The 16270-nt window shown below is 49.0% G+C and overlaps 1 protein-coding gene across 2 annotated transcripts in view; it reads left to right on the top strand.

Annotated features, from left to right (window-relative positions):
• The window catches only part of B3GLCT (beta 3-glucosyltransferase), a 1059223-nt gene that overhangs the window by 1029362 nt on the left and 13591 nt on the right, over nucleotides 1–16270 (top strand). For both annotated transcript variants that reach the window (XM_086935136.1, XM_086935137.1), the window contains one exon: nucleotides 2892–3036. In XM_086935136.1, coding sequence (XP_086791262.1) covers nucleotides 2892–3036 — 145 coding nt within the window. The remainder of the gene's footprint in view (nucleotides 1–2891; nucleotides 3037–16270) is intronic.

Genomic DNA, 16270 nt, shown 5'->3' with positions numbered 1-16270 from the left:
CAAATGTTCAAGATTTTTGTCTGTTTTTATTGTCACTACTCCCTACCTGCACTATCCTCACCTTATCACTTCTCCCGTACTCCCAGGGGCACTATTCAACCGTTCAAAATGAGTAAGGTTGGATACTATATCCTGGTTTCATCTACATTGTGAATAAAACATTGTAGACTCATTAAATGTACTATCATCATTATTTAATTTGTGGTAATTAATCTTTTCTCGCTGGGACCCTCTTCCTCTCAGTATCAATATGACCCAGGTCCCAGTGACTTCTCTTGGGTAAACCCCCTCTTTGATACCCTCCCCGAGCTACTGGGCCTGCCTCAGTATCCGTTAAGTCCCCTAACTTGGGGCCTCCATGATGAGAAGGGACCTGCGGCGCTCAGTGGAAATCGCGCAGTTGGCGTTCCCTAAGAACACCACAACGCACTGAGCCCACGAGGAGAGGTGATCTGGAGAAATGAGGGCACCTGAGGCTTTCGCTTCTTCCACCATATCAAGGATCTTAGTAGCGGGCCCCAAGACATTCAAAAGCTTATCTTGACAGGCACGCCAGGACCTGTCTATGCCCTTTTTGGGACCCTTGACACATTTTTGGAGAAAGGTAGCCATTCTGGGGTCAATCTCCAGAGTGGCGGCTACCTTCCCCTCCAAAGAAGGGCGAGGACACTCTGCCCTTAGGCAGTTCCTGGTAGCTGGCTCAAGCGGGCGGCGAATCCTGCTGGACACATATTGGGCGGCCTTCTCCGACGGGGCCCAGTCAGAGGAGCGAGGATGTAGGACATCAACCGGGTCCATCATATCTGCACACATGTTGGTTTCAGTAGCAGCCAAAGCCAACTTAGAAGGGAGCCAGGGTCAGGACTGTTCAGGAGAGGCGTCCCCATCCCCTTGGTCCCCAGCGAATGGTCAGAATCTGCACCAGCATCTCTTGCTCGCTTTGGTGGTGGTTCCTGTGAATCCATGGTAAGGTTAGGATGAGCAGAACCAGCAGAAGAGGCTTGGGCAGCCCTGGTGAGCCGTTTGCAGGCTTGGTCAATCTTGCGGGACAGGAGTTCCTCAAGGGGGGTCATGTCCTGTTCTACTGCTTTGTGGATGGACTCATCCACAGCATCGTAAAAGTCATTGCCCAAGGGAAGCGCCGCGAGGGGATCTTCATCCCATTCATCATCCCGATAGGCCTCGTCCTGGTAGGTTGCCATATGGAGGAAGAGTGTGGCTCTTAACAAAGAAAAATATGGCCAGGAAGCGGCAAGCCGCAGGTAAAGGGAGGCTGGGTGTCAGCCGGGATGTGGGCAGACAGTGTCCGCAAAAAGAGGTTCTGAAAGCCTAGGACCCAACAGCCCAGGTGCCAAAACTAAAGGGGGCCGTCTGCCAAAAGGGTCAGTGAAGAAAACTGCTGTACAGACCCTGAACTCAGAGCGTTATGGGCCTATAAGTACAGACCCCCCACAGATTATGTAATAAAAGCACTGCCTAATGACAGGTACAGACCTAGTAAACGGGCGCGGAAGGGAGGCATGAAAAGAATCAAACAGAATTTTGCCTAATGGCAAGCTACAGACCCTTGTCAGAGGCGTTCAGGCAGACAGAGACAGGACTCAAGCAGCGAGACAGCGCTGGGCTCCGACGCTCTGACAGGAATGCGCGGAATCCCAAGCGTGCTCGCCGCGTCAGAGATGCCGATGGGGGCCCTCTGGCGGTGTCATGAGGGCACTGTGAGTCAGCACCAAGTTACTTAGGGAGTTGGAGACTCCCACGGCCGGAGCGGAGCGCCGAGTATTGGCGGCCCGCTTAGAATTAACTAACCAATAAGAAATAGGAGGCACAACGAAAATAAAGTATCAAAAAGCAGCTGAAACAGACGAAACCGGCGAAGCACGCCTAACTAAAATGGCGCACGTGCCCACACACCGCGCCGTGAGGGAAACGGCTACGGAAAGAAATTGCGAGCGAACACACGCAAACCTACAACCATTGATTAAATAAGGACAATAGAAGCACGCATAAAGCAATGAGCACAACAAGGCATATACGTGAAATAAACAGTAAAGAGAACGCGCTAAGCAGAAAGGTAGACTTATCTAGGCTGTTAGCAGCGAAGAAAGAGGGATCATGAACAGGGACAGAAGACTATCAAGACCCTGGGGACCCCTGATTGGGTCATTGGATGGAGACTCTATTTACAGACACTCTATGGCTATGATGTTTGTTCATTTTGCCATTCCCTTTGGTTCATGGGAATGTTAGTTGGTGTACTTTAAATGGCTGCTATGCAATAAATGAAGAAAGAAAAGCATAATCCTCGCCTCTGGTCCTGACATAGAATTGTGCTATAGAAGTGATAGAAAAGAGGGCCCAGCGGCTGAGGAAAAGATTCAGAGCTGAGCACCAAAAAATACCTTTTCTATAATTAAAAATGTGCTCCACTCACTCCCTCAACAGCAGCAATAACAGGCAGAACCTCCACTCATCGAAAAATTAAGAAAAAGTCTCTATGTCTGCTTTAAGAATCAGAATAGCTCAATCCCGTCTCGGAACTCCCATGCGGGTTGGCCATCTTCTTTGCATTGTAGACACTCCCACAGATTTTCTTCTTTGTATTTAATTTAGCTAGTTAGGAAACTGAAGCAGTTGACCGAAATGAAAAAAGTGGGTTCCAGTCATACAGACATTTGAAGCCTTTACTGGGAGACATTTATGGTTTGTGATGAAGGTCTTCACTTCTTCTGATGTCACAGATAGTGCTTCAAGAACCTGGTGTTTTAGCTGTGTACTTTATAAACCTATCAAACGTGTGATGATAATAATGTTAACCGATTGCTTTTTACTCTTATTCTGTGTTTACACAAAGTTGTTTCTGAGAATTTTGTTTCCTCCTTGAACTGCAGAATGGTGTTCAGCAAAGAGGCAGTTCGAAAATTGCTTGGAAGTAAATGCCGGTGTTACAGCAATGATGCTCCCGATGATATGGTTCTTGGGATGTGCTTCAGTGGTCTAGGAATTCCAGTGACACACAGCCCACTTTTCCATCAGGTAACCTGTTCAGTTGATGCAATCGTGTCAAGTGTTTAAAAGAAGTGTAAGGTTGTTGGGAGGCAGAAATGTATGTTAGCAGCAATGTCAGTATTTGGGTATCAGTGTGTGTTGAACTTAATACTGTACAATAGTAATTCTTATCAGTGAAAGCATCTCACAATATTAAAGGGAAAAGGAAACACTGCATTGTTAGTATAATTAAGGTAAGTAATATATAAATATGCATATATATATATATGGTACAGCTTGCTGTGGGACATCTAAATGTATATGCATTCATGTATATACATATATAATTTCTAACTTTTGGGGGAAAGGCCGCCCAAACCCCCCACTTTTTTTTAATTAAAAAAAGGAATTTCAGTTTTATTTTTATTGGGAGGACCCCAAACCTCCCTTTATTATTTACCCGTACCATCCTATGCCCCTACCCACCCCTCAACCATAAAAATTCCCTTATCACGCAATACCCTTACCCACCCCTCAACCCTAAAAATGCCCCATACCCCTACCCACCCCTAAACCCAGAAAATACCCTTACGACCCCATGCCCCACCAACCCCTAAACCCCAAAAATACCCACATCACCCTATACTCCTATCTACCCCTAAACCCTAAAAAACCCTTACTACCCTATGCCTTATCTACCTGTAAAATACGCTTACCACCTAAACCCCTACGCACCCCCTTAACTCTAGAAACACCTATACAACCCAATACCCTTACTAAACCCTATAACTACTCTTATCAGCCTTTATGCATACCCACCTCTAAACCTGGATAGATAGATGGATAGATGGATGGATGGATGGATAGATAGATAGATAGATAGATAGATAGATAGATAGATAGATAGATAGATAGATAGATAGATAGATCGATAGACACTACAATCAATATCCTTACCTTAACTATAATTACAGCATATGCATGGTAGAGATTTGCATGGTAAAGGCACTGCAAAGCTACAACTGTATCGTAAAGGATGTTTCCCTTACTGAAATAGTCACTGCTTTAGTGTTCAGTCAGTGTTCAGATTCCCAGCCTAGTGTTGTGCATTACCAGGTATTTAAGGGTTCTTGAGAGGTTGGTGGAGGATTTTTTCTATCATTGGACATGTTCTAAAATTATCTGATTTACCATCCTTAGTAGCTTCTAGTTATTCAGCCCCCTTTCCACGCTATCCAATAAACGCATGTCATCCTTACCCACTTGTCTTATGCTATTTTTATTCCTAGCCCTCTCTTTTTTACTTCAAGTATGGAATTTTTATGGTTAAAGGTGCAATTGAGCCACCTATCGCTTCTGATAGCAAAGTCCAGCTACAGATGCTAGACATCTTTAGCCATCATTCATCAAATAGAGGTCTCTAACATGGCTGTATTTCTTATGACTTTCTTGGGCTCAATGTCCGCGGACTCGATAATTCTCGCCTCTGTGCCTACTCTGATCATGGGTCCCACTCTGGACAATAGCTTGCTTAATCTCCACAACGGCCCCAACAGCGCTGGGATGCCTGGCTTCACCTTGGGGGTGCCCAGGAGGGGGCATATCACAGGGAAAGCCAGGAAGGGTTCCACAGCGGTATACAGCGCCAGGATGCCCCGAGATGGGGCGGCAGTGCGCTTTACAAGTATACACACACACACTTTCTGGAGGGGCCGGCCTCCATTAGGGTATTTATGAAACTCACTACTATACACCTGTAAGGATTAGTCTGTAATGATGAAACTTCCCAAACCCCAAGTCTTTTTCTTTGTCATTTTGCGGAGACTGCATTCCAGGAGGAAACCAACTAAAATTCAGAAAAGCCCATTACAAAATAAATAAAAGAAGCCCATCCTACACCTCTTAATGCACAAAGTGAAGCCCAAATATTGCTTATCGTGCTCACCTCCATATAATCTATAAACTACTCAATTCATATGTGCCAAATATTGCACTTCCATCTCAAAGGTAAACTATAGAGCTGTTCGCTGTAAGTTCAAAAAGTGGTATGTTATTAAACACAGGCATGCATAACGCAAATGATTGTCTGGAAGAATATGGAAAGTTAGTGGCACTCATTAGCAGTAAGCAGATACGTATTCAATAAAGTGTGGACAGAGGGCATCCCGATCACTGACATGGTTATTTAGCGCAAAGGCTCATCTGAAGATTTACATTTTTCCTTTCCACTCAGTGTTCAAGATTGGAGTGGATGACTGCAGGGGAGTTAGTTACTTGCAGGCATATGCATCAACATTCGGTAATACACGTCGGTAATAGTGAAAAATACCGATTCGCTATTAAGGACATGCAAACCGCGATGCATCAAACAAATCGGTAAAAATTACAGAATCGGTAAAAATCGCTATTAAATAGCGAAAGTACACCCGCACGAGTAGCAAATACCGAGTTAGCTAATACCGAATCGGTATTAGTGAATCCGGTATTAGCGATTTCGGTAATAGCGAAAACGGGCAAATTACGCGACGCTTCGGATGCGGGCCGATGACATCACAACCAGGAAGTAGGACAGCCACGCTGCATTCTGTGTTCGGAGTTGCACTGAGGAGGAGGCAGAGCACAGGAGCTGAGGACCAAGACTGAACCTGTAGCAAGCAGGACAAGGCAAGCAGGACAAGATGGAGAAGGAGGCCCCCCAGCAGGGCAAGGACACACACCGAAAGCGCAAAAGGAAGTTTTCTGATAAGGAGCTGGAAATCCTCATCGAGTCTGTGACCAGCAATAATGACAGACTGTTTGGCAAATTGTCCCTGAAGGTGCCAGAGGCTGAAAAACGCAAGATGTGGCTGCGCATCAAGGACAAGGTAAATGCCTGGGGAGTCACCCACTGCAGCATCGACGACCTAAAAAAACGGTGGTATGACCTAAGGAAGAGGGCCAAGGAGAAGATTGCGCAGAGGGTCAAGGATGCTGATGGCACAGGAGGGGGCACAGCCAACGTGACGCCAAACACTGTCCTGGAGGATCTAGTGGAGTCCACCATAGAACGGGAAGCTGTTGTGGGCGTCACACGTCTGGACACCTCTGGTGCTGCGGAAGGAGGACAAGGTAAGAAGCATGGCAGCGTAACAATGCAGTGTGTACTAAGACCCTGCCCAATCCCCCATGCCAGACCCAGTGCCCATGTAGTGTTGCCCTAAACACATACCCTCACCAATGTGTTGCACCATGGGAGTTGTAGTCCATACATGAATGGGTGCATGCTAGAGCACAGAGATGAATACAGCAGCTATGGGCCAATTGTCAGACTGAAAATGTTATTTATTGTGAGATGCCACTGCTATTTCCACATACTATACCATGATTAGAACTATGCACTGTTTCACACACAGATGCATCCCCCTACGATTCAGACGACAGTGCACGCCTCGTCATCTCTGAGACACCAGTGTTGTCAGAAGCCGAGTGCTCACATGGAGCTGAAGCCATGTCCTCCCCTTCACCACCACGGCGGTCGACACCTCCACCATCCCTGCAGTCCAAGGCACCACCACCACCACCACCACCACCACCAATCTCGCGGTCCAAGACACCACCAGCACCAACCTCGCGGACCAAGACACCACCACCACCAACCTCGTGGTCCAAGACACCACCACCACCAGTGCGGGCCACTCCGCAGAGCTGATTTTCCCTCCCTGCCCCTGATGGAATCTGATCACAGTTCAGCACCCCCAAATGTTCCACGCCAGGCTGTTGTCACTCCAACCAGCCAAACATCATCACAACAGCACATCAGGCAGAGGGCTGTGACCCCGGCTCGTGGTGCTGCAAGACCAGTCAATCTGTCCGGAAGGTACGGAGTTGTGGAGACCCGGATGCTGCATGTCCAGCGCCTGCAGGGGAGACACATGGGTGCCATGAAACTCTCCATGACCAAGCTATGCAACAAACTTAGCAACATGACAGGCGCTATGCGTGAGCACACCACTGCCGTAGCTGCCGGCAACAATGACATTAAGCTGTGCCTGCAAGAACTCACACGTGCCGTAGTGGCAGGCCAACAGAGTGAGCGGCGGCGTCACAGGCAGATCATGCTGGCAGTGACTTCAACCAACAAGGCCATCAATAAGCTCTGCAACAGCACGGCTTTGCTGGTCCGCAGGTCCGTGTCCCTGCAAGTGGACCTAGGTCATTACTGTGGGGATGTGGCAAAGGTCCTTGAGAGGGTGACCACCGTAGTGGAGCAACTGCAGCCTGGGTCAGCCAGTGTCAGCATACTGGGGGCGGAAGAGGGGAGTGAGGCAGCCTCCAGTGTCAGCAGCGTCTCCCTATCGGACACCAGCGGGAGGAGGCGCAGTGGCCGCAATGTAACTGCCACAGACTCCCATCGAGTAGAAGCCGAGGAGTCACAGGACAAGAGACTGGGGGTACGCGGCAAACGCAAGTGAACATGTGACAAAGTTACACTGTCCTTGGTGACGTAATCATGGCCAGACTTAAGTGCCGCACGCATCACCCGTTCTGAGGACGGACAATTTAAGTTTGACTTTAACTGCAGCAGCAGCATGTTTTTGTTTTGTTTCTCTGCACCACTCAGGTGTCCATGCCCATTAAACCCTTTCAAATCGAGACCAGTTGTCAAGTCTCTCTCTTACCTGTCTCAGAAATGATTCCGTGTGATGTATGTCCGCCTCCGTTGCCCTTCAGCTGTGTTGGGCACATGCGCCTGTCGGTGTTGGGGGGGTGGTTGCTGTGCACGTAGTTCATCATCTCCGTCCACCTCTATGGGTATCCCCCTGCGTGTGGCGATGTTGTGCAGGATGGCACACACAGCAATGATCTGGCAGCAGGTCACTGGGTCGTACTGCAAGGCACCTCCAGTCGTGTGCAGTATACGGAAGCGGCTCTTGAGGATGCCGAATGTACGCTCAACCACATTCCTTGTGCTGATGTGTGCTCTGTTGTAGCGCTGCTCTTGTGGTGTCGCTGGGTTCAGGTAGGGAGTGAGTAGATATTCACGCAATGCGTATGCGCTGCCACCTGCAGGATGGGGAGAGAATGGTCATCAGCATGATTGAAAATATACATGTGGGGATGGAGTGGGTGGAGAGTACGATGATGCATCAATATCTACCTAGTAGGTGTCCCTCTCCAAATTCACCGTTGATCAGGCGCCTGTGGAGGCCACAGTGACGGAATATGTAAGCGTCGTGTGTGCTCCCGGGGAATTGGGCTACAAGGTCCGTAATGATGTACTTGGCATTGCACACCACCTGCACATTTATAGAGTGATATGACTTCCGGTTGCGGAAAATGTATTCGGTGGCTGATGGAGGACAGATGGGGACATGCGTGCAGTCAACACACCCTATGACATGGGGGAATTGTGCCACCTGGTAGAATTCCCGTTTGGTGCGGGTCAGCTGCTGGGGGGTTGTGGGGAAGGTGATGTGGCGATTAATTAATGTCAGCATGGCCTTTAGGAACCGGTGGAAGAAGCGTGATAAAGCGCTTTGCGACACGCCTCCATTCTCAGCTATTACCCCCTGGAAGCTTCCAGACGCAAGCAGGTGCAGGCAGCATAGGACCTGCACATGGGCTGGTATGGTGTTGGTCCTCGGGTCTCGTGCTGCAGTAATGGTTCCAGGTCTGCTATTAGGCGCATTATCATGGCACGGTTCAGTCTATACTTGTCGTAGACCTGTTCCTCGGTCTGCCCCAGCAAAGTGATGCGCACCCTGAAGATCCTGTCCTGGATCATCCTCCTGCGCTGGGCCTGGGCGTTGATCCTCCTCCTCCTAGCAAGCACGTACAGGGCAGCCATTTTGGAAGACATGTGGGGTTTCCCAGGGCTTTTTTGAAGGGTTACTGATTGTGAGCACCTGCAGTTGGGGGTTGTAATTTTTTTTTCTGTCCTTCCGTTTACTTTACCTCCTGATTGTGATTCCCCTTAATTTGCTCATGCTAAATAGCGATTTTTGGGTTTTTCGGTATTAGCGACTTTTCATGCATACCATTGCGATTCTTTATTACCGATTCGGTATTACCGATGGCCGCTTTGGGGGTCGGTAATTCCGATTGTCTGTTTTGCGATTCGGTATTTTACCGCTGGGGGTTATTTGCGATTCTTTATTTTTTAGCGATTCATTGTTTGATGCATAGCATTTTCTGGTTTTGCGTTCGGTATCGGCCTGTTTTACCGATTCACAGTTTTACCGGGAGGTATTTCCGTTGATGCATCTGCCAGTTGGTCTTTATCCTATATTGTGCCTGTTTTTGGTAAGAAGGGTTGCCATTCTATGACCACATGTGAAACTCCGAGTTTGAGTTGGCCTACTCCTGCCTAGGAGCATATCTAAATATTGTTGAAGGTTTTTGTTTCTCGGAGGGCAGGGTGATGTAGTGTGATGAGGGTATTCGTCTGACTTTAGGACCAGTCTTGTACAGCTGCATTAATGTGTCTTGTGTTGGGGATGCAGATACTTTTAATCATTGAGTAGGCTAGGGGCGTGAGATGCTTTCTACTTGTCTCTTCCAGTGTATGATATTCTTGTTTCACTGAAAATATTCTTATTTCAGGGAAAATAGTTTCTCAAAAACTGTACGGTGGAGACTTCAACTCTTGTCTTTTACATACAGTATGGTATGAATGAATTCAGGCCTTCAGAAATTGAGTTGTTGCATTGCCATCATGAATGTGAGATGGTGCAACGAGAAATTGTCACCTGCATCTCAAGGCCATGAAAATTGTTTCTAATTGATATAACTACTTTCAACATTAAGAGTCCAAATGTTCTAGTTTAGAGACAGAGACAAAAGATTGTCTCCTGTATGGATAGGAGGAAACGTATTTGTCAAGAGTCACACTTCACCAAAGTAGAGCATGATACGTTACCTTGCAAATGTAATGTCCACTTGTACCAATCATCATTCACTGTGTCCTCCATGGGTTTCTCATTTGGTTTAACCCCTTGTTCCTGTTTTTGTTCAGCAAGCATTTGCAAACAGGTTTGTAGGTATATTTCCTGTGTTTTGACAGATATTGAGCTCTAAAAGTAAATTGTAGGCAACAAATCTAAAAGATCTTGAATTCTTGGGGGCGTGGCCAAGCCGCCAACCGTAATGGCCGTGCAGGCTTGAAGCTCCGCCACAAACCATTGCTAATCGCACCTCCCGGGGGATGCAAACTGCATTTAAAATCCAGGGGACAATGCATAAAGAGGCACTGATGAAATCGGTGCGGAATGCAGGTCTGTGGCAGGTCGTGGTGTGGACCATGAGTGAAGCTGGAGACTAAAGTAGCGGAAGCCAACCACGCACAGGCACGCCTGCCAGTAATTGCAGTGGATTTGACTGGTCCCAGCAGAAGCGGGAGATGTCCACAGGGCATGAGCTCTATTCCCACTAATCCCACAGTCATTCCCCATAGGCCTGGGGAATGACTGTGATAGGGACTGCGGGTGAGCCTGGGGACCTGCTGTCGGGCCGGGTACAACGGGACAACGCTACTGGTTCCCCCCCCTGCTCATATGCCCTAGAAGATGTTCGTAACAACATAACCAATACTGATGTATAGTTCAAATCTTCACAAAACAGTGCATTGAGATGTTTTCGAATGTGTCTGGATTTATTTTTGTTTATTTTTGTAAATTTGGTGGTAATAAATTGAGATTTAATTCATACGGAAAAAGTGGTATGTAGTGACATTGTTTCATCTCAATGCACTGTTTTTTGAAAATTTTAACTATACATCGGTATTGGCAATTGGTTATGTTGTTATGAGTTTGGGCTCAGCCGTGCTGATTAGAGTCAAAACCCTGTTTGGTTTTTCTGTCTAGAAGATGTTCGGGCAAGGCCCCCTCTATCCTGTACTGCACATCAAGGAACATTAAGGATAGTGCACGACCCCTGCACGCAGAGGAGACACAGCAGCGGACGCCCAGGCTGTGGTAGGCCCTGGCCGTTGGCTTATGGGGTCTGCATAGCGCAGAGAGGCCTGAGAGGGGTGAAGAACCCCACTGCCGATCAGATGGACCCTCTGGCCTGTGGCATGGGCCGGAAAAACCCAAAACACAGCACCCTCCCTTATAAGCTACCGGGCACCAGCACGACAACCCAGCAAGGAAACATGGCAGAGGCAAGTGGTCCCACACAACTGGTGTAGCTGGGTTGAGATACCGTACTAACGGAGCTCAGGGCGGGCTTCTGGGTGCTGGATACCTGCTTTGAGACATTGGACAGGAGACTGGAAGCTATGGGAGCCTGGCTCGACAACCATGAGGGATGCTTAAATACAGCTGAGGGTAGAATTTCCGACCTGGAAGACAGCACTGCCCAGACCCCCAAAAAGATGGAGCGTTGGAGAAACTCCTAAAATCAGTCGCAATCAAGAATGAGGATTTGGAGGCAAGGTGGCGGCGGAATAATGTATGAGTCATGGGACTGCCTGAATCCACCAACACAGGGTGGCTGGATCAGTTTATGAAAAAGTTACCTACCAATGTCTTTGAAGTTGAATCCTTCACCACTACATTTATAGTAGAGTGTGCACACCACATTCATGGTCCGCGGCCAAACCCCAGCTGCCCGCCAAGGCCTATCATAGCTCTCTTGCTCAACTTCAGACATAGGGATACTACCCCGAGGATGGCGCGAGGGAATGGCCAGTTGAACTGGTAAGGGTCATCCATTTCTCTATACCTGTACTACACTGCCATGGTCCGGGAAGCAAGACGGAAATATGTTGGGGTGAAGGCAAACCTCCGAAATCTGGGGCTGTGATATGCAATGCTTTATCCCGGACGGCTAAAGGTGGACGTTGATGGACGGTCCAGAATATTTGATTCCCCCCATGAGGCCCAGGAATTCTGCCAGAAGTACTCCAAGTCGGGGTGGCAGCGAAGAACGCTTTCCCCGCAATTGCAGAACATTCTGGACCAAGGTGCGAGTACGGATCTTTTCACGTCCAGTTAAAGAAGCTAGTTGTCCCTTAAACAGACAAATTATCTTGTGAATATGTACATGTTGCATTGCCTAGACCAGGTTTCTGCGTAACAGGTTTGGGGTGCAGTGGGCACTCCCCCCCGGGAACAGACTCTCTACATACTTTGACGCCTATGCGCCAAGTGTAGTGGGAAAACGGCATGGTGTTGCAGATGCACGTGTTTGAGTTGTTACAGTATAGCATAATGCTGTTTTTTCATCTATATTCAAAATTTGTTGTTGGAGATTGGGACTCTCCACTGTAGTTTGGAATGGGGGATAGGTGGTGGGTGGGGGGGAACATGGGTTCTCAAGTAAATGCTGACAATATGGTTTATTCGGCATGTACAAGTACAGTGTAAAAATCATATTTTAGATGCAGACACAATTTTGTAACCAAGAGTTGGGTTATAGTTAACAGGCAAGAGTTGGGTTATAGTTAACAGTGTATAACTGGAAACTAATGTAGTATTAATGACCTGGAATGTAAGGGGCCTTAATAATGACTGCAAATGTAAGCCAGTAACCAAAAATATGTAGCGTCACCAGCTAGGCATTGCTTTCATACAGGAAACTCTCCTGGCGCATTCCGTGAAAGTTTCCTTGGCAAGTAATTGGGTGGCGCATAGGTACTTTGCTGGATATAGCAGGAAGCAGCCTTTACAACACAACCTTTACAATGCATGAAGTTACACCGCATGCCGTTGCAATGAAAAAGATGTGCAGCAGTGGGTAGAGGGTGTTGGATTTAACTCCTTCCCTACTGTTGCACACACTGGAGTTGGAATAGAAAACTAATCTATTCCAACTTCCAGCTTTCCCTGACAGAAAGTCATGGTAAAGTTTGGCATTGCAACGGCATGTGATGTAATGGACCACTTTGTCCTGCAGAGACTGCAAAGAGCTCTGCGAGCCCATGTTTTCAGCTACCCACTAGAACCCCCTGAATTCCCAATCCCATTATCTAAGCAGAATATTGGACGCACTTTGTGGCCAGAATGTGTAGAGCTGCTGTGGCCCTGCTGCTGTCCCGGGATGCTGGGGTGCGCGCTGCTTGGGAGCGGGAGCTCGGACATCCTATTACTGATGTACAATGAGGTAGGTGCTCTACACAAATATGCAGGGTCTCCCCCAGCCACCGTCACAAGTTGCTGCACTTTAAATTTTTTGGAGGGCTTATAAGACACCGAGTTGCCCTACAACGAGGTAGCGAAGCGCTTTGACACAGGAGCGCGCTGTGTGTTTACCGCGTTTTTTAATTGCTGTTTGTGTATTGAATTGTGCTGCGCGTAGACAGCAGGGCTTTTTTAAAATTCCCACTTACCCCCACAGTAAATTGTGCCCCCCACCGCCGTTTGGCGGGCTTGGTTCCTGGGGTGGGCGCCATTGTTGAGAGGGGCAGAGCAGCTTCCTTCGCCAGCGCTTGACTGCGCATGTGTCAGCGAGGGGACGCCTACTAAAGGCGAGTCCCTGGCGTTTTCCAGCAGACAAGGTAGCGAAGCGCTTTGACACAGGAGCGCGCTGTGTGTTTACCGCGTTTTTTAATTGCTGTTTGTGTATTGAATTGTGCTGCGTGTAGACAGCAGGGCTTTTTTAAAATTCCCACTTACCCCCACAGTAAATTGTGCCCCCCACCGCCGCTTATCGGGCTTGGTTCCCGGGGTGGGCGCCATTGTTGAGAGGGGCAGAGCAGCTTCCTTCGCCAGCGCTTGACTGCGCATGTGTCAGCGAGGGGACGCCTACTAAATGCTCCTCCCTTTCGTAGCGGGATCGCGGAGCGGGGCGCGTCCTCGCGTGGCCGGAGTCGTACCAGAGCCATGCCCGTTTTCGCCCGTCGGCGACAGAACGCGCTGGATGTGGCTGGACTCTGACCCCCCTCCTGGCCGTACTCCTGTGCATCATGCGGTGCTACACCAGAGACAGTCTGGCTGCCATCAACCGGTCCTGGGTGACCTGTACTGCACCTCGGGTGGATCCCTTATGCGGCCCGTTCTCGTGTGGTTGCGGATGTTTTACCTTGTCTGCCCCCGTAAGTAGGAACTGCAGGGAGGCCACCCGTGCGGCCATTAGCCCACAGCCTTTTATCAGCTTATGGAATCTCAATGCCAGGTCGCTTGTTAAGCATCATCTAGATATTCATGATCTGCTAGATGAGGAGTTGCCTGACTTATTCTGCGTGACGGAGACCTGGCTGCAGGATACCGACACGGCCATTGTCAATCTGGCCTTCCCGCCGGAATACTCGGTATTCACTTTAAACCAAGCTTCTAGAGGCGGAGGAATAGCTCTCGCTGTTAAATCCTGCTATTCCTGTACGTGGCATGGGCAAAAAATCCCGGGTTGCGAAAGCGCATTGTTCAAGGTAGCTATTACATCAAACTTCACCCTATCGGGGCTATTGATTTATCGGCCCCCGGGGAGTGAAGTGGCCTTTAGAGCGGCGCTACCTGACGCCATCAGTGAACTGGCTACGGGGTGCTCCAATTTTTCCATCATCGGAGATTTAAATCTGCACTTCGACAATTCTACCAGTCCCTCGGTGTCCAGTTTTGTGGCAGACCTTGAGGCGCTCCAGCTGAAGCAGCTGGTGGCACAGCCCACCCACTTAGGGGGTCATACCCTTGATCCGTTTTTTTTACTAATATTACGGAAGCCTGCATTACCAGCTACACACCTCTAGCATGGACTGATCATTACTTGATACAGATCCATTGCCCTACTCTGGCTATTCAACCTAAGCCAGTGGTGTGCTCGATTCCAAGACGACGCTGGAACAAACTTAAGCTGGATGAGTTTTACCACCTCCTATCGGCTGACCCATTTGACATCATGGGATCACCTGATCAGGTCTATGACAGGTTTTGTAATTGGGTATCCAGGGCTTTGGACACTCTTATTCCCTTGGTAGGCTGTAAAACTGGAGCCGGTAAAGCCAGCCCCTGGTACGACGACTCACTGCGCGCACTGAAGGTCTCTTGTAGGCGCGCAGAGCGGGCTTGGCGTAAAGCCTATAACAGCACGAAGAAAGTTCTCTACCTGTCTACTGTGAAAGTGTATCACCGGGCGGTATGCAGAACTCATGCCGCATTTTATGCTGCACAATTCAGGACTAGCTCGAACCCGTCTAAGGCTATCTTTAAGGTATTGAAAGACCTTACTGACAAAAAGGTAACAACGACGTACCAGAGCTCTGTTGAGCACTGTGAAAAATTGGCAGAGTTTTTCCTGGAAAAGGTGAATGCCATTTATCGGGCCTTTCCTTCGGCCACTCCCTTGGCTAATCCATCTCCTAAGCCGTTACCATCTGAGGGATTGCATTCCTTGCCTATTTTAACTTCTGATAGTCTAGACACATTGGCCCGTCAAGTGAAGTCGGGGTCCCCAGAGGATCCACTTTGCCCAGATGTGTTCAAAGACTTAGCGGTACATGATATCTCACCGCTATGCTCTTTGATCAACTCGTCATTAACATCCGGCGAGGTTCCACTGAAGTGGAAGCGAGCCATGGTTCGGCCTATCCTTAAGAAACCCAGCCTGGACGGCAGCAAGCCTGAGAGCTATCGGCCGATTTCACTCTTGCCGTGGCCGGCTAAGGTTACGGAGGCGCATGTAAATGCTGTCCTCTCGGAACATCTCCGCCGCACAGATATCCTCGACGCAACGCAGAATGGGTTTAGGGCTGGTCATAGCACGGAGACGGCTCTGCTTTATATGGTGGAGCATCTTCGCTCCGTGCTTGACGCGGGACAAACGGCAGCGCTCGTGCTATTAGATCTGAGCGCTGCCTTTGACACCGTCTCGCACCCGATCCTTCTGCGGCGCCTAGAGGAGACTGGTGTCACCGGTATCGCTCTCCAGTGGTTCCGGTCGTTTTTAGCCAACCGGGCCTTTAGCGTGACGGTCCCACCTTACCAGTCCAAATTCCATCCGTTGAACCTGGGGGTCCCCCAAGGATCCTCGCTGAGCCCTACGTTGTTTAATCTGTACATAAGGCCGCTAGCTGAGGTTGTCAGGCAATGGGGTATGACGATGGTGTCATACGCGGATGACACCCAGCTAGCGGTTACGATCAGCGGGGATGCCGAAGTCGATGCCCCCAGGTTTCAACAAGGACTGCGGGCGGTCGCCAGCTGGATGACGTCCAACTGTCTCCAGCTGAACGCTAGCAAGATCGAGGTCATGGTCTTTGGCAGACAGCCGGATCTTTGGGGAGAGAGATGGTGGCCTGGGGATTTGGGTCCTGCTCCCATCCCAGTCGCCGAGCTTAAGAACCTCGGGGTCTGGCTGGACCCTTCCC

The sequence above is a fragment of the Lissotriton vulgaris genome, chromosome 8, assembly GCF_964263255.1.
Source record: "Lissotriton vulgaris chromosome 8, aLisVul1.2, whole genome shotgun sequence".
NCBI lineage: Eukaryota > Metazoa > Chordata > Amphibia > Caudata > Salamandridae > Lissotriton > Lissotriton vulgaris.
This window is presented reverse-complemented; position numbering and strand designations above follow the sequence as displayed.